The following is a 17,356-nucleotide window of genomic DNA, read 5'->3' as shown; positions in this document are numbered from 1 at the left end:
GAAATCTCTGGTTTAGCCGCCATCTTTAATAATAATTATTAATAATTATTTTTAATTTAAATGATTATCAATCAATGAATTTAGATCTTTTAAAACTACAAAAAGAAGATTGCTAATAATAATAAACTCAAACTTTATTAACGTCTTCCTTTCTTCTTTTTGTTTTGCTTCTTCTGTGGTTGAGGTGGCTTTGCCGGGCGAGAAGCAGTAGCTTTAGCTCCTTCATCTTTGGTCTTGCTTGCATCAAGTTTAGCTGCAGTAGCAGCCATTGAAGCAGACATACCTTGAGTGCCCCGACCAACAGAAGACGCTTGACCTTTCTTCTTTGATTTACGATAATAAGACCTCTCCCTTAAAGGTAGCCATCGCTCTGGATCAATCGGTTTAGTCAAATCGACATTCTTGGGCAGAACCTTCTTTCGCTTTTTCTTCTTTTTCTTATCCTTTACGCTGATTTCCTTATTCGGAGCTGCTGTGGTAATCCTTGCCCTCCTGCTGTGCTGGAATGTTGGCATCTGTTCCAATTTATCTGCATCATCAGACGATAACGATGACAACTGGGGCAGAGACCGGCTAAGTTCTTCGGCTCTTTTTGTATCGAAGCGAGAATAAGCTCGGATAAGGTGCGAGAGATATTTGAGATTTTTCGGTTGCTTCTTATTCAAAACTTGAAGCAATTTAGCAGCATCTTCCTCTCTGCTGGCCTCCAACTTAAACTGAGCTATCTCCCACAATACAGCCGAGAGATTATCATTATCAATTTGACTCCAGTAACTTGATACTTGATCCAACAGTGAGAGGCATTCCTCTATCTTCCCTTCGCTCTTCAGTACTAAAACTATTATCGATATAATACCTAAATATTGTCCTACATTAGGTATACCCTCTAGGACATTAATGGCTTTACTGCTATTGCCAATACTCCAATACAATTGAGCTAGTGTGAGATACACTAGAGGCTCAGTGCTGCTACACACTGGGCTATACCTCTCCAATATGCTGATGGCTTCTTGTGGTTTACGGTCCCGATACAGTAAAGCTGACTCAGCTATGATGCATAATTCTGATCCACGTGTAGCAACACTCGTCTTCATTTCTTGGAGGATTTGGCGTGATTGCTCCAACTGGTTCAAACGCAAGGCGAAAAGGCAACGATTGAATAAAACGATTTCAAGTTGGCGTGACATTAGCTTCTTCACAGCCGCTTCATTTGTTAGCACTTTTATCTTCTTCTTGCTATCAAATATATCTTTATCTCCATTAATAACTATGACGTTGTTAGCAGCTGTCAACTGGTGGACAGGAGTGGGCTTTGACTTCAAAACATTAGCGTATATACTCAAGGCTTCTTCATTGGATCCCATACATTGTAACGCATACCCCAACTGGATGCGTATCGGCAACAAATCCCTCTCTATCTCCTCCTCTTCCATGCTGTCTGACTCTTCACAAAGCTTCTCTGCCTTTCTGAGGAGCTGTTCGGCATTTTTGTAATCTTTCGTAACGTTAAGATAAACCGTAGCTAAATTAAAACATTGTTCTACAGTGACAGGCGATACAGGAGAAGCGGAGAGGACTTTATTAACAGTGGAATTATCGAGATAGCTCAAACTAGCAACCATATTAGCACTACGCTCGTTACCATCGTCTATCGAGAGACCCTCTTGAAAACCTTGAGCCGATTTCGTGTAGTTACCCAAACGATAATAAACCTGAGACTCCAAATCAAGCACACGCAGGGACTTTCTTTCCTCTTGGGGTAGAGACTGTAGACATTGTAGACTCTTCTCGTATTGCTCCATTTTGTACAGGCAGTAAGCTTTCTCGTACAAGAAAGACTTGCCACTTCCAATCTCTTCTATGAGTGACAATGACTCGCTAAATTCAGATTCTTGTATTAAGCAGACGATCTTACAAGCTAGGGCGTCGGGATCACGAGGAGACAGTTTAAGTATCTCGTCGATGACTTCCAGGCCGTATTCATAGTCCCCGTCTTCCCCAGCGAGCTGTAACTGAGTGAACAACTTTGAAAGAGATGCTTCTTTGTTAGCCGCCATTTTACTTACACGTGCACAGTAGGCGTGGCTCTATTTAATTAACAATAATTATTAATGCAATTAAAATCAATTAACACTATTATATAAAACTGTCTTCTTTTAATTTATATGATTATTTCTTCTCTCTAAATTTCAGCTACGGGACCATATTTAGGATCAGTAGGTCCCTCAGTGATTGTCGATAATAATGGCTGACATGCTGTACCAGTGTCTATATCTGGAGCCTTCCTTGCAAACAACAACTTAATGTCAGTATGTAAATAGTGTCTACTAGATCTTGTACTAATAAATCTATTAGCAACAATAATGATAATAGTAGTAGTAATAGATTAGATATCAAAAATACCTTAAATGTATTAAGTAATGCAATGATGGTGGTAGTCTTTTCTATAATAAGGAATAAATAAACAGATAACCAACAGTTACTCATGCACTCCCAACACTCCATAGATACATGTAGTAGAGTAAATTCAGTAAAACTCTACTATCTTGCCCGTAGACAAAGCACAATAGCACACCCAGGAATAATGGAGTTACCTGTATATTTTGTGTAATTGTTTTTTGTCTTATAAAAGTGCTGGATGACGGGGGCATATCGGAATGATCGTAATGTACTATGAACATCTTGACAACAGTCTTGTTAGGATTAAATAATGTCTAATAATAACAATAATGATAATAGCAAAATTATTATTAATTATTGTTATAATTACATACCAATTGAACAGTTCCTTTGCTTGGTACTTTATAACCTCTTCTACCTATGTTAGATAAATCAATGTGACCCTATTAGTGATAAAAAAATGCCATTTATAACTTGATACATTATTAGATTATTGTACTATAAATAGATACATTACTGTGCTAAAAATAGATATGTTAATGCTTTGTCATTCTTACAAAATAAGGAGATGTGCCATAAGTATCGCCAGAATCAGACAGATTAAAGAATGACGTAGTGACTGGTAGTGTCACATGATTTGGAATGAATGAACCACTTGCGCCTAATTCAGCTGTAAACCCCTATCAACCATAACAATGATATCTTTCTATTTAATAGTTTCAATTCTCATTTCATTCTCTCCCTTTATCAATCACACTACCCATAAACATCAGATTATCCCTCTCCCTACTCCTATTTCTCTCTCATTGTCTTCAATACCTCCACATATCCACATGGCTCTAATCTTCCATTAAGTACTGACTCCTAATATCATAAAAATAAGTAATATGTACTTCTTAAAAATTGTTAACAAACTTCAAAAGATCCTAACAGACAGAGATTAGGAACACCAGCAGGTAAAGACATGCTTCTAACTGGTGGCATAGGACGACTGACCTACACTTTATTTAGACAAAGAATTATCTACTATTGTACATACTTTTGTACTGAAACCCATTGATCTCCTTTTAAACCTGACAAATAAATGAAAATAAATAATCAAAAAACTAAATAATTGTATATATACCTGTGTACGTCTTGATGACACGATAATGAAGGTATCTATAAATAAGGAAAAATAACTAATTAACAATAACAATAACAACATATCTACACACTATTCACACTTAATTAAAAACCCCATTTCAATAATAACCACACGCACTGGACTAGATGAGTAGGTGAGTCTTGAATTACTGGTTGAGTCTCCATTTGCCGATATTCTATCAATCATTATTTGTCTTGAACGTAGTTTAACGCTTGAACCACACCCTACACTATCGACAGAAGTAGTTAGGGACAACTGTTTTAAATCTTGAGTTATGCTCTCGCTTCTGTCGACTCCATTGGTTCCTAGTAATGACTCGGTGTGAGGTTTTAGTCCATTCGTCGAAGTCTCCTCGTTCATTGTCCCTGATAATAGGAATTAAGGAACAATAATTATAACAAAAGAGAAGGTCAGTCTTACCATTCTCTTCTCTTCTATCCACGGAGACTGTAGGCATAGCCGTATCGGCCAGAGATGATGAAATAATTCTCTCCTTTTCTTTATTCTTTCCTTCACTATTTCACCATAGAACAGTTGCTTAGCAACTGTTACGTCATAAACACCTGATTCAATTACCACGCCCACAAATTAATCATAATGGAATTGATAACATGAATCAAATCAAATCAAGTCAAATCAGTACATCAAACAATTGTTACAATCTTTATTGTTTTTAACCAGGAGGCCATTCCATTTGCCTTCCTCCAATAACATGAATATGTAAATGATAGACAGATTGAGCTCCTTCTGTCCCATTGTTAATGACCACTCGATATCCTTTATCCAAATTCTTGATCTCGATAGCAACTTTCTTTGCAACTAGTAGCATGTGCCCCAGCAGCTAAAATAAGAAATAGCAAAATTAATGTCATTACTAGACCTGGGATCAATTACAAAACTTTATTACAATTGTACATTTAATTACACTCCTTTTGTAAAAAATACATTACAATTATGTTTTGTTGAAGGAATTTCGATTAAAAATAACATTTTGATATGTTTTTTGCATGAAACAGAAACATGGCTTGACTTTAAAAATAGCAGTTTAGCTGTCATAGAACAAGGATTTCCCATAAAAGCATGCTAAGTGAGCTAAACAGCAGCACACTTCATGAGCTGACAAGGAATGCTCTATTGCTTTTAAAGTAATTTTTAAATTCATAACAAATCAAATTTTGATTGGAATTGGCTCAAACTTTGTATACCACATAAGAACATGCATATGGTTTAGAAAAAAATGTAAAAATTAAATATTCTCTCCTTGTCAACTTTGATGAAAACTGACTAACGACCCTGTACTATAGTACAGGGACTTTGGCTCGATTTTGGAGTAATCTCAAAAATTTGTGAAAAATCCAATTTTGATTGGAATCAGTTCAAACTTTCTACGCAACATAAGAACATGTATGTGCATCAGATAAAAATATAAAAATGGAAAATTCTCTCCTTGTCAATTTTGATGAAATTTGGCCAACGACCCTGTACTATAGTACAGGGATTTTGGCCCAATTTTCGAGTGATTTAAAATTCATAAAAATCCAATTTTGATTGGAATCAGTTCAAACTTTTTACACAACATAAGAACATGAATATGCATGAGAAAAAGTTATTAAAATGATGAATTCTCTCCTTTTTATTTTTGGCAAAATTTGGCCAACGACCCTGTACTATAGTACAGGCCAGTTTGGCCTGATTTTTAGCAACTTTAAAAATTCATAAAAAACCAATTATGATTGGAATCAGTTCAAACATTCTACACAATATCACAACATGTATATGTATGAGAAAGTTATTAAAATGTTGAATTCTCTCCTTGACATTTTTGGTAAATTTGGCCAAAAATCCAATACTATAGTACAGGGACTTTAGCCCAATTTTTAGCAACTTTAAAAACTCCAAATTTGATTAGAATTGGCTTAAACTTTCTACACAACATATAAACATATATACCGTACGAAAAGATTTATTGACAAGGAATAAATATCGGCGATTGGCGGTTCTTTGAAGAAATTGCCACTATAAAAGCCGCCATTTTGTTTCAATCTGAGCATGCTCAATGGCACATGGCACAAAATCGCCAATATAAAATCCGCCAATTTCTTTCCAGAGGTAAATTTGCAAATATTACTATTGCCAATAAATCATCATGTACTGTATGCATCAAAAAATTACAAAAATTGAGAATTCTCTCCTTAAAATGGCAGATTTATATCAGCAGTTGTTCATCATAATCCATTCCTAGCCAATAATGAATAATCCCAATGGCACAGCATATAACTTATGTGCAATAATATGCTTTGATTTAAATGTAATACAAATAAATTTTTCATCATATCTCATGTCTTCCCGATGCATGCAATTATAAAATACTTACAATTTTTTTAACACATGGGCAAAACTTAGCATCAATATCTACAAGTACATGTAGAATTAATTTTTGTTATTTTTGCACGTCAGCAGGAATTCAAAAACTTTAACACATAATTTTTAAAATGAGCACACTTTAACTTAATAGACTAATGTGAAACTAAAACACTGTTAAAATAAACGAAATTTCAATGCTGCAAATATGTTATGGTTGGTACCTGTTCATCGTCACGAGTAACATCATCAAGTTTCGATATCGCTTTACGAGGAATAACTAAGAAATGAGTCGGACCTTGTGGAGATACATCATCAAAAGCAACACACTAAATAAAGAATATTTGTAATTAATAATAATAACTGTTATTATTATTTAGAATTTCTATCTCACCTGCTCATCTTCATAAATAAACTTGCAAGGTATTTCTCCTTTCAATATTTTACCAAAAATAGTATCACCCTCACCACCAGTTGCCCCTTGTGCCTTCTCTACTTCAGATGCCATGTTGCAAACTTTGGCAAAGATAAACCTAAAACTATAGCCACGCCTAGTAGGTTTGGCCTGGCATCAGTTGAGTTTCATTATTCATCAATGGCAGGTTACCAGATAACAAGAAGCACAGGAGAAGCTCAAGGTGGAGGAGAAGAGAAGACGTTTGATTCCATATACAAGATGCTAGTTATAGGAGACTCCAGTGTAGGGAAAACTACACTATTGACCCGCTTTGTAGAAGATAAATATCATTCGAACTTTATGTCTACTGTTGGTAAGGCGTAGATCAGTGAATGAGAGAGAGTTAAAGAGCTAGTGGTCCTTATTATTATTAATATGTACTAGGTATAGACTATAAAACCAAGATAGTTAAAATGGGATCAGAAAGAGTCAAGTTACAAATATGGTAATCACACACCCACTCAAGAATATGAATTTAATTCTAATGTTAGGGACACAGCAGGTCAAGAGAGATTCCGTACGTTAACCAATGCCTATTTCAGAGGAGCAGCTGTAAGAAACATTCATTATTATTGTTTATTGTTTATTTTGATTACTTGAAACTGTTATCATTCATTACATAGGGTGCTTTATTGTTGTATGATATAACCAACAGAAGTTCGTTTGTTAACTGTTCGACATGGATGGAGAGTGTAACACAAGTAATTAATACTAACCAATACTATTAGTGACAGTAATTAATATGTGTCATTGTCTACTGCCATTCAGTGGAGAAAATGTGCAAACATTAATGTATTCAATTGTGACTATGAGCATGTTTCATCTCTTCATGTATAGCATAACTAGCAAACAAAGTTGACTACTGTATAGCTAGAAACTTTGTAGTGTTAAAATTTGGCAAATTGACTTTGAAAGAGGTTTGGAGGTTGAAATTTTGGTGAAGTTTTAACTCTGCATGCTTCTATAGAACCCTTTCCAATTGGAGACTACAAATTTGGCGAATTGACCTCAATTTGACATATTCGCCAAAATTTTACTCCAACAAATTTTCTAGCTACATGTATTTAGTATTTGCAATTACAACAAATTACTGTAAGACTAATATTGTGTGCTGTAATTTACTGCAAGAGACTGTAAAACCTAAAAATATGTAAAATCTAAAAAATAATTAAATGTGTGAGGGAAGCAGTGTGCCCATGTCTACTTATAGTCTTATAATCTCGTTATGTTTACATTCATTCCTTTAGCATGCTTCGCCCAACATATGTGTAGTGATAGTTGGTCATAAATGTGACGCAGAGGACGAAAGAGTTGTCACTACTGCAGAAGGACTTCGTGTAAGTAATTATTTAAACTTGCTCCCTTTCTGAATTATGACACTCTTGATACTAATGAAGACTATCTATGTAGTGCATAAATAGTTAGCTTAATTGTTATCATTACTTTTATAGTTGGCAGAGCACTATGAAGCCGATTTTTTCGAAGCTAGTGCGAAGATTGGTCAAAATGTTTCTGATGTCAGTTGCAATGGAAAGCTGATGCTTTATTTTTCATTTATATTTTAGGTTTTTATGAAGTTGGCCGAGCGAATTAAGAAAACGCAGAGTTCCTCAGCTAATCAAGTAATATTAAATTATTTACATAATAACAATAACAATAATATCAATAAAAATAATAATAATAATTTTCATTGTGATTTTTATATTATAGAAAAGCAATAAAAACTCATCTGCGACAGATAGTAATCTTAAATTAGATCCATCAAGAAACAGACAGCAAGATTCAAATTGTAATTGTTGAGATTAATATAAAAATCACTATTATTATTATTATTATTATTTAATATTATTATTATTGTCATTAATATTAGTATAACGTATATTCATTTTTATGTATCTTCTTCTTCCTCCTCTTCTTCTTCCATTATTGTCAATTGTTTATCAATTTGTTGTGAACCTGGTTTGTACCTACCACTTGCTCCACCAAGACCTGATGGATTAAACGGGTTACCAGATGCTGGAGTTACCTTTCTCTTTGGAGGTGACTTTGGTCCTGGTCCAGTGCTAGTCAGTTGTTGTGTCCCTCCTGATGGCTTTAATGGCTGAATGAGCTGACATTCATCATCATCTTCGCTATCTTCAGTCTCAGTGTAATCATCTGAGTCAGATGAATCATGATGTGTCGTGTCTTTCTTAATTGCTGGCGCACGTAGAAATTCGTTGTTGTCTTTGCTATCAACTTCTTCGTCATCACTACTGTCAGTGAATGGCTCCAGTGTATTAACACTGCCTCTCTTCTCTGCTTTAAAACTCATTACAGCTAGTGGAGAGGCCCTCTTGCTAGCTGTTACTAATGGCGAGATACTCTTAACGTTTCTGTCTACCGTCAATTTTGTTGTCATTGTCGCTGTTGTTGTTGGGCTATGTTTGGTAAGACTGGTATTAGAATTTTCTGATTTTGTGCTATTTGAAGGTGACTCGAAATGATCCCGTAACTCTGATACATTTAAACTCACTGACATTTTGCTCAATTCTTCAAGAACTTCAGCAGTGTTCTCAATTCTACCTGATCTTCTCCTGGCTACTGGTGACACTCTCCCTCCTACTGGAGGCATTACTTCCAGTGGCTTTGGCTCCATTTCTGAGTTTTCATAATCTGCAGGTTTCTGCTGCATTGGTGATGGCACAAACTGTACTGTATCTACATTTGTTGGGCTAATAATTGATATTACCGGAGGCTCTACTACATCAAGTGATCCAGTGCTCTCTTGAATTGCATCATTCTTCTCTGTTTCATTATCAGGAGAAACCATTACTTGTAGATTAGGCTTTTTCTCAACTACCTCATTCTCAAAACTGCCTTCCAACACATTTCCAGATGCTTCCTCTTCTTTCTCCATCTCTTCATCAAGTAATTGTGTGGTGTCAGTATCTTCAAACATTGTTTCATCCAGTTCAAGCTCATTGTCAAGCATGTCAGGCACACTCAGTTTATAATGAGGCTTTTTATTTCCTAATAATCTACTCATACCTTCAAATGAAAGGTCTGGTTCAGATTTGAAAAGTTTGCCACTTCTAAACAAACGAAAGTTATGTAATCAAGTCCTGTGAACACAGAATAGGCTACATCTACTCACCTAACAGTAGGTTGAACCCTAATGGGTGAGAGAGCAAGAGCTTGCTGCTCATTATAAGTTAACTGGTCAGTCAGTCTCCCTTGTCTCTCCATGTCCTGAACATAAGGATAACTTGCTGTGCTGTACTTTGGATGGTATGCTGTTTTGGGTTCAGCCCTTGTTGTTGATTGATGCTGCCTCTGATATATGTCAGTTGTGCTTTGACTACCACAACACACATAAAACCTGTAAAGATATCAAAAAGTATACATTGGTCTTTATCATAATAGTCTTACCATACGCAAGCAACAATAGCAGCTAGAAGTAAGAGTATAAGTGTCACTGATACTGCAATAACGACGTTCTCGTTCACCATACTCTGAAATGCTAGCTCCCAGTGCCTATGGACTATACTGCTAGTCTAAACAAAATTCTGTCAGTTAAATGAAGCTTGTGACCACACATACACACGAACAACTAACAAATACATACATAGGCCACAGTCTATGAATATATACAGTTCCCTTATGAAGTCATGAACAACACACAAATACAGAGGCTATTCACAGCGATGGGTTCACTAATAGAGGTGTGGCTCGCTGCTGATGAGCGCTAGCTGAGCTGAGAGCGCAGCTGCAAACACAGTAGGTGTGACTACTGAGCCGCCCACACAAACAATGTCAGAAGTTCCAGTGACTCACACTTTTAAGATACTGGTTTTAGGAGACTCTGGGGTCGGAAAGACGAGCCTCATCAAGTACTACACCGACGGAGAAGCTTCTAAAAGCATACTATCAACTATTGGTAGGTTTTGCACCTGCTCTTCCGCTCGTTTCATCTCTCAAAATGTAGGTATAGATTACAGTGATATTAATGTCACTGTGAGGGGCATCACAGTCAAACTGAGAGTATGGTAAGTAAAGGGAGGCTCTTATTAGTTATTAGTGGCATTAGGGATACTGCAGGCCAGGAACGATTTCACACGTTCACAAAGCAGTTCTTTAGAGGAACTCAAGTTAGTTATTATTATCAGTGAGAGAGAGAGAGGGGGGAATGGAATGGAATGTAATAGCAATGAGTTAGTGAATGGGCCAGCTTATGTAGTGGCTTAATCATAATATGGCATGGAGTACAGCAGTTATTGTTATCAATATCTCTCGCACACACGAATCACTCCTTGTGTACACTCTGGCAATGCTAAAGGCAGTCATTTTAGTGTATGATACAACTTCATTGAAGTCATTTCAAACGCTTTCTGTTTGGATAAAGATGTTATCAGATGTAAGGAAATGTAAATAGTACACACTCACTCATTTTATTATACTTTCTGTTAGTTTGGGCTCACTGATTTAGATGCTGTGATAGTTGGGAATAAAAGTGATCTTCCTGAATCTGCTGTGCCTGATGATTTAGCAAAAGCAGTAAGTGTTAACATGAGTCTTTTAATTGTTGTAGCATAAGATTATCTACTCTTGACTTTAGCTATGATAGTTACAGGTTTCAGGTTGGGTTGTCACAGTTGTGGTTCAGAGTTGACATAAAACACAAAATAGAATTAAAATTTGGCCAAATTGGTGTCAAGTTCAAAGCGTTATTTGCGTCAAAAAAGTCAGATTGTCCACACAACTTATGCTTAAATGTCGACTGTAAACCAGGTTTAGATATTATGTACACTACATTTTAGCCTTTTCCTTAACTGACAGTATTTTTAAAGGTTCCCTCATTTTAAATATATTTTTATGCCAATTAATTGGAGCATTTCAAAATGTATTCATTATTAGAGGCCTACTTATCTCTGGGCACAAATTAGCTGCATACTTAAAAGTGTGCAGTGTAATCTCTATAATAACAAAGCCCTTAGATAAGTAGGCTTCACTCTCACTAGCCACATTCTTAAACCTATATCTATAATATAACCTCATCCATTACATCAGTTACACAAAACGAGACTTAAGCTTCATCTTGTGTTGCATTCTTTAGAACTGATGCAATGAGTTAAGTTATTATAAGCATAGTCTTGGACTAGCAATCGTGTAGACTGTTGTTCATTTGCTTATTGTTTTGCTTCCTATAGTTAGCAACAAATATAAGTTGTGATCATATACTAACCAGCACAGTAACAGGCTCCAACGTTAAAAAGGTAATACTATAATATACTAATGATAAAAGCAGTGACTATTATTATACATATAGACATTCTTCAAAATAGGAGAAGCACTGATACACAGTCATAATATATTTGCTCCTGGGCTAGAAGCAGCAGCAGCTTATGAAGGAACTGGTAATGAGCCACACAGTGGATCTGTTAGTCGTCACAGAGAAAGAATAGAGTCGATAGTACTATCAAAAGAACACTATGACAAGAAATCGAAAGAGAAGAAGCCATGCTGTTAAATAATATATAATAATATTATCCTTATTATTATTATTATTATCATCACTCTCATTATTATAGTGGCAAATATTTTTAAAAATAAAAGATAGCAGAAATATATTTACATAATATTTATAATGTTGTTGTGCTTTGCGTAGAATGTTTGCAGTGTGACAAAATGAAACAAAAACAAACAATAAAAAATGATGTCAGCAACACCAAGATGACTTCTTAACTTTCTCTTCTTCATCATTATTTGTTCCTTTGAAAAAAATAAAAACAAAAAATTTTACTATAATGTTTCTCATCTTATTTTGCTGTTCACACCTTCTCACTCCTTGTTAACACCTTGTTCACACGTAATACAGTAGCAGTGTATACTTAACTATACACATTCAGACGAGAATATTGTGGTACATGATTTCACAGTGCAAGTATGAAGGACATAATATCATATACACTGTAGCTGTACATTGAAGACACTATAAGTGGTGCAGTAATGTTAAAGGCTTTACAGCAATTTCGAGCATATTTAAAATATACACATTATTTTAGCTGCTACACAATTGTACACTTTATATTATGTACATTATAATACATGTACACGTACATGCATAAAAAACTTATGATGTTGACAGAAAACATCTTAAGGCATCCATTCTCTGCATACATAACTTACAAATAATTATTCAATACATTTACCTATTTTTGGTTCACATGCAACAACAACAAAAACAACACAACACTAATAAATATCAATAATAAATACTAATTACCTATTGAATCTGTTTGATATAAGTATATGTCTGCTAGTGCCTTTTCATTTAGTACTGGTAGAGGTGATGTGGTTGCACTGATTGGGAATGAGCTACTGATTGTAGTGGACATTAATAAATTATTATTGTACAGCTCAGTTATTCCTTGGGCCACTTTGAGAAATGCTTCTTTGACACCTATAGGAGTGTAGTGCATAAAATAGTGACTGAATGATAACCAGATGACATAAAGTATAGTAATAAACCAAATTACGATCAAAATCAGTTCAAACTTTCTACGCAACATAAGTACATGTATATGCACCAGAAAAAATTATAAAAATTGAGAATTCTCTTCTTTTCAATTTTGGTGAAATTTGGCCAACAACCCTGTACTATAGTACAGGGACTTCGGCCCGATTTTGGAGCAACTTCAAAAATTCATAAATAACCAAATTTTAATCGGAAGAAGATCAAACTTTCTACACAACATAAGTACATGTATATGCACCAGAAAAATTTAAAAATTCGAGAATTCTCTACTTTTCAATTTTGGTGAAATTTGGTCAACGACCCTGTACTATAGTACAGGGATTTTGGCCCAATTTTGGAGCAACTTTAAAAATTCATAAAAAATCAAATTTTAATTAGAAAAAGCTCAAACTTTCTACACAACATAAGTACATGTATATGCACCAGACAAATTATAAAATTTGAGAATTCTCTTCTTTTTAATTTTGGCAAAATTTAGCTAACAACTCTGTATTGGTCCAATTTTTGAGTAACTTTAAAAATTATAAAAAAATCCAATTATGATTCGAATCAGCTCAAACTTTCTACACAACGTAAAAACATGTATATGTAACAGGAAAAAATTATAAAAATGAAGAATTGGTTTTTGGCCCAATTTTTGAGCAACTTTAAAAATTTGACTTTCATTGGAATTAGCTAAAAAAATAAAGAATTCTCTTGTAGAGACTTTGCATGATATGTAGGGTTTCCAACAAAGTGTGCTAGCAAGCTTTTTTACAAGCTTATAAGAAGCTTAACACTCTATGGAAACTTGGATATTTAATTTACAATCAAACTATTAAAGCATTTGATCTCTTCCCTCTAAATTACCAATGTTTTCTGCAGCTGATGTTTCTGTGAACATTGCTCCAAGAGAATGAGCAAAAGTGGTACCTTTGTTCATAGATACTTGTCTGTTTTTAGATAGATCAGTTTTATTGCCAACAATACTCAGTGCTAATAATAAACAGATATTATTAATTTACGTTAATAAAAATTAAGTACTTACCCATTGGTAAATCCACCTTGCTCTGTACTTCTATAAAAATAAAATAAAAATTAATGAAAATGACAATACTTGTTTCTATTACCATTGACCCATAATTTAGCTTCATCGAATGTTTTTTCATTAGTTATGTCATACACAATCATTGCTGCATTTGCTTTTCTATAATACATTGGAGCCTATAAAACAACAACCAAAACAACAATAAACAAAAACAACAACAATGCAACTTAATGCTAAATAAGATGTTTTATAATAATAACATTTTACTGTGCTTGTAGTACTGACCATTGATCTAAACCTATGGGATGAAATCAAAGGAAAGATCATAGTTTTTAAAATAATTGTTATTGTAACCTTTCCTGTCCAGCTGTATCCCAAACTTGCAACTTGATTCTAAATCCAGCAAGAATCCTTTAATAATGGCATAAGAGGAAATGATGCAAACATTGATGAGAGATGGGAGACAAGGAGAGAAAGAGAGAGAAATATCAAAAAGAAACAGATAAATAAATACAATAAAATTGTAAAATAACTTAAAAAATTCACAAGATGTATCACTGAATAAAGCTACAACGAAATAACAAGATGAAAATGACAGAATGTACACAACAATAATGAAAGGTAAATTAATTATTACAGATATTAAAATAATTATTAATATTGCTAATAATATTATTATTTCATCATACATTTGTAAGGAAAAGAAAGAAGCACCAATCGTTGGACTGACATTCTCAGAAAACACTCCACCCATATTCCTCACCACTAGTGATGTTTTTCCAACACCTACAACCCGTAGAACAAACAATGAATTGTATATAAAAGCTACTACACTACAGCCTTTATATGGACTTGCCTTGAGCTCCTATTATTACAACTTTAGCCTCGATGGTTTTTAGACGGTCTCCGGTCTGTGGCACCGTTAAACTCTGGCGTCGAGAGGGGCTCTGAGTCGAAGAAGCGGCTGCCATAGCAGGCACTTATTTCGCCCTATTTGCTTTTCAAGAATTCTGCACAATAGTGGGCGTTACTCAGCCTAGCCCCGCCTTTTGTAATGTTTTAATTTGTTGCGTGGGTGGATTGTGTGTAGACTAGACTAGAGGTTAGGAGCATGTGAGTGTTTATTTAGTCATTATTATGCTGTGTCTGTGAATTAATTTTTAAAAATAAAAAAATAAAAATATTTAACATGACATGTCAACAAAAACACTTTGATTTAGACTGTGCATCTTCCTCCGGCTTACATTCTTCATTATCTAGAGAGAAACATCGCAAATGAAAAGAGAAAGAAATTGTGTGTGCATGAAAGAAAGAGCTCTCACTTACCAATGGATGTGGTTTGATAGAGATATGTAGTATGATGAGAATTATTAGCAGTAGGTGATGACAATAACACAGTGTCACTGAGTGGCCTGATACTCTCTGGCCTAGCAGCATGAGAATTACAATTGTATATTTCAATAATCCCTTGAGCAACTTTTAAAAATGCTTCTTTCACACCTATGAATCGTTATGAAATGAAAATAAAAACAAACAGTGTTATTTACCAATGTTTTGTGCAGCTGATGTTTCTGTGAACATTGCTCCAAGGGAATGAGCAAAAGTGACCCCTCTGTTCATAGTAACTTGTCTATTACTATCCGATAGATCAATTTTATTAGCAACAACACTAATTGCTAATAGTGGGAGTGAACAAATATACAAATAGTGCCATAAAATATACATGTACTTACACATTGGGAAATCAATTCTACTTTTAACCTCTAAAGTAAAATGCACTTAATGCTACTTGACTTGTTATTTTACTAACCTTTTACCCATTCTTTGGCCTCTTGAAACGATTTCTCATTATTAACATCATATACAATAACAGCAGCATTAGCTTTTCTATAATACATTGGAGCCTAAAAAATAGACAAGGGAAAGAGAGAGAGAGAGAGAGGAGTGGGAGATAGCGGATGGGTAGCAAGGATATCAAAAAGGGAAAAGAAAAAATAAAAACCAAATAAATGTGAGAGATCAATCAATGTCATAGTTATTACTAACAATCGATCTGAATCTATAAATAAAATATAACATAATTAGATTATAAACCATCGTGGGAAAATACTTTTCCTGTCCTGCAGTGTCCCATACTTGTAGCTTGACTCTATAACCAGCCAGGGTCCTACAAAAACACTCGATGACTCACTAATGTACATATTGCCACATACACTTGTAATGAGAAGAAAGCAGCTCCTATGGTTGGGCTGATATTGTCAGAAAACACACCTCCCATGTTTCTGACGACAAGTGAAGTCTTACCTACGCCTATTACAGATTAAGTAAGTTGTTAATACATTGTTCTTCACCTTGTGCTCCTAATATAACGACCTTTCCTTCAATAGACTTCATACTGTCACCAGTCGGAGGAGGTAAAGACATTGAGAGAGACATTGTGACTGCAGTACCTCAAGCGGCAAGCCACACCTTTTTTTAATGACACGTGGGTGTTGCTTTTAATGAAGGAGTGGCTCGTTATTAAGTCTTGGATTTCATTTTCTCAAGGTCTTTAGTTTATGATGATCTTAAATGATAATGAATAAATAAGCAGATGAAGATATTAATATAATAATACAGATATATATATAGATAATTATATAATTATATTTTTGGATTGATGGAAAGTATGTCAAGTGGTATTTTATTCCGGTTAATGATAGAAGGGCCAGCCTTTCTTGCTTGTTTAAAGCATTGTCCTGATTTTTTAAAAGATGGTGAATGTTTTTTCTTCCTATGACTTTGATTATTTTTAGTGATCGTTGTTGTCTGGATGCTACTTTCTTTCTGTTCACTCTTTTCAGGTGTAGGAAACAATGTTCCATCTTTTGGCATTGAGAAAGAGCATATGCTCAAACGATTGAGTGCATACGATGGCAATTCTCTCGAAGTCTTGAGCTTATTTTTCTTCTCCGCCCACTTCTTCAAATTATTCGTTACGCTCTTTCCAGTTTTTAATGATGATTGATTTCTTGATTGAATTCTGGAGCTATTAATAGATACATTCTTCTTCTTTTTGGTGACAGGTCTTTTCATTGTAATACGTTTACGTTTCTTCCTGACGACCATGGATTTTTTGCTTTCTAAAAAATAGATAATATAGAGCATTGCTGCCGGTGCTACACTATAGTATACCATATAGCTCCAAATTTTCCTCAGTCAAAAATTTTGTCAAAATTTTAATTTCTGGTTAAAATTAATTTTTGTCAATTTTTATTAATCCACATACTACCCATGTGGAACAAAATCTTCGACGGTTAAAAATTTTATCAAGCAAAAATACCTGACAAATTTGACAAAATTTTTACGAACGAAAATTTGGAGCTATACAGTATTGCATTGTTATTTTGTTATTCATGGACATGTACATGTACATGTACAGTGCATGTATGTGCATTTTCTACATAA

General features: G+C 34.6%; 7 protein-coding genes across 8 annotated transcripts; 2 read left to right on the top strand and 5 right to left on the bottom strand.

The window, feature by feature from the left end:
• Positions 1-45: 45 nt before the first annotated feature.
• LOC100640721 (signal recognition particle subunit SRP72-like) lies at positions 46-2,102 on the bottom strand. Its single transcript, XM_003390107.3, has one exon. It carries the CDS (start codon positions 2,055-2,057, stop codon positions 138-140), a length of 1,920 nt encoding a protein of 639 aa, XP_003390155.1. The 5' UTR covers positions 2,058-2,102; the 3' UTR covers positions 46-137.
• A 3-nt stretch (positions 2,103-2,105) lies between these two features.
• LOC100640593 (protein FAM214A-like) lies at positions 2,106-4,084 on the bottom strand. Its single transcript, XM_011408828.2, has 11 exons — positions 3,968-4,084; positions 3,665-3,912; positions 3,527-3,561; positions 3,440-3,473; positions 3,316-3,396; positions 3,220-3,264; positions 2,958-3,080; positions 2,775-2,843; positions 2,595-2,714; positions 2,404-2,444; positions 2,106-2,348 (listed from the first exon to the last, which is right to left on the bottom strand). Exons 1-11 carry the CDS (start codon positions 4,002-4,004, stop codon positions 2,183-2,185), a joined length of 999 nt encoding a protein of 332 aa, XP_011407130.2. The 5' UTR covers positions 4,005-4,084; the 3' UTR covers positions 2,106-2,182.
• Positions 4,085-4,119: 35 nt separating this feature from the next.
• Positions 4,120-6,462, bottom strand: LOC100640213 (histidine triad nucleotide-binding protein 1-like). The gene is made up of 3 exons (XM_003390103.3): positions 6,303-6,462; positions 6,133-6,237; positions 4,120-4,388 (listed from the first exon to the last, which is right to left on the bottom strand). Exons 1-3 carry the CDS (start codon positions 6,414-6,416, stop codon positions 4,221-4,223), a joined length of 387 nt encoding a protein of 128 aa, XP_003390151.1. The 5' UTR covers positions 6,417-6,462; the 3' UTR covers positions 4,120-4,220.
• Positions 6,463-6,465: 3 nt separating this feature from the next.
• Positions 6,466-8,228, top strand: LOC100640465 (GTP-binding protein ypt2-like). Its single transcript, XM_003390105.2, has 8 exons — positions 6,466-6,678; positions 6,750-6,810; positions 6,857-6,917; positions 6,989-7,066; positions 7,613-7,702; positions 7,817-7,882; positions 7,931-7,987; positions 8,076-8,228. The coding sequence occupies exons 1-8, from the start codon at positions 6,504-6,506 to the stop codon at positions 8,163-8,165; spliced, it is 678 nt and encodes a 225-aa protein (XP_003390153.2). The 5' UTR covers positions 6,466-6,503; the 3' UTR covers positions 8,166-8,228.
• Positions 8,218-10,068, bottom strand: LOC109586814 (uncharacterized). Of its 2 annotated transcripts, XM_020003028.1 has the most exons (4): positions 9,973-10,068; positions 9,777-9,901; positions 9,502-9,726; positions 8,218-9,439 (listed from the first exon to the last, which is right to left on the bottom strand). In XM_020003028.1, exons 2-4 carry the CDS (start codon positions 9,854-9,856, stop codon positions 8,254-8,256), a joined length of 1,491 nt encoding a protein of 496 aa, XP_019858587.1. In that variant the 5' UTR covers positions 9,857-9,901; positions 9,973-10,068; the 3' UTR covers positions 8,218-8,253. The 2 variants fall into 2 exon arrangements, with proteins under 2 accessions (XP_019858587.1, XP_019858586.1); XM_020003027.1 differs by having other exon boundaries at positions 9,777-10,068.
• A 55-nt stretch (positions 10,069-10,123) lies between these two features.
• LOC100640339 (ras-related protein RABD2a-like) lies at positions 10,124-11,952 on the top strand. The gene is made up of 7 exons (XM_020003029.1): positions 10,124-10,284; positions 10,333-10,393; positions 10,435-10,495; positions 10,684-10,761; positions 10,815-10,901; positions 11,555-11,620; positions 11,674-11,952. The coding sequence occupies exons 1-7, from the start codon at positions 10,158-10,160 to the stop codon at positions 11,872-11,874; spliced, it is 681 nt and encodes a 226-aa protein (XP_019858588.1). The 5' UTR covers positions 10,124-10,157; the 3' UTR covers positions 11,875-11,952.
• LOC100640087 (GTP-binding protein YPT6-like) lies at positions 11,936-16,449 on the bottom strand. Its single transcript, XM_011408829.2, has 13 exons — positions 16,261-16,449; positions 16,123-16,219; positions 16,020-16,076; positions 15,956-15,968; positions 15,720-15,813; positions 14,599-14,695; positions 14,264-14,320; positions 14,195-14,207; positions 13,992-14,085; positions 13,910-13,939; positions 13,732-13,857; positions 12,631-12,807; positions 11,936-12,116 (listed from the first exon to the last, which is right to left on the bottom strand). Exons 1-13 carry the CDS (start codon positions 16,343-16,345, stop codon positions 12,064-12,066), a joined length of 993 nt encoding a protein of 330 aa, XP_011407131.1. The 5' UTR covers positions 16,346-16,449; the 3' UTR covers positions 11,936-12,063.
• Positions 16,450-17,356: the final 907 nt, after the last annotated feature.

Source organism: Amphimedon queenslandica, unplaced genomic scaffold (genome assembly GCF_000090795.2).
Source record: "Amphimedon queenslandica unplaced genomic scaffold, v1.1 AMPQUscaffold_12773, whole genome shotgun sequence".
Lineage (NCBI taxonomy): Eukaryota > Metazoa > Porifera > Demospongiae > Haplosclerida > Niphatidae > Amphimedon > Amphimedon queenslandica.
Note: the sequence above shows the minus strand (reverse complement) of the source record. Positions and strands in the feature narration are given on the sequence as shown.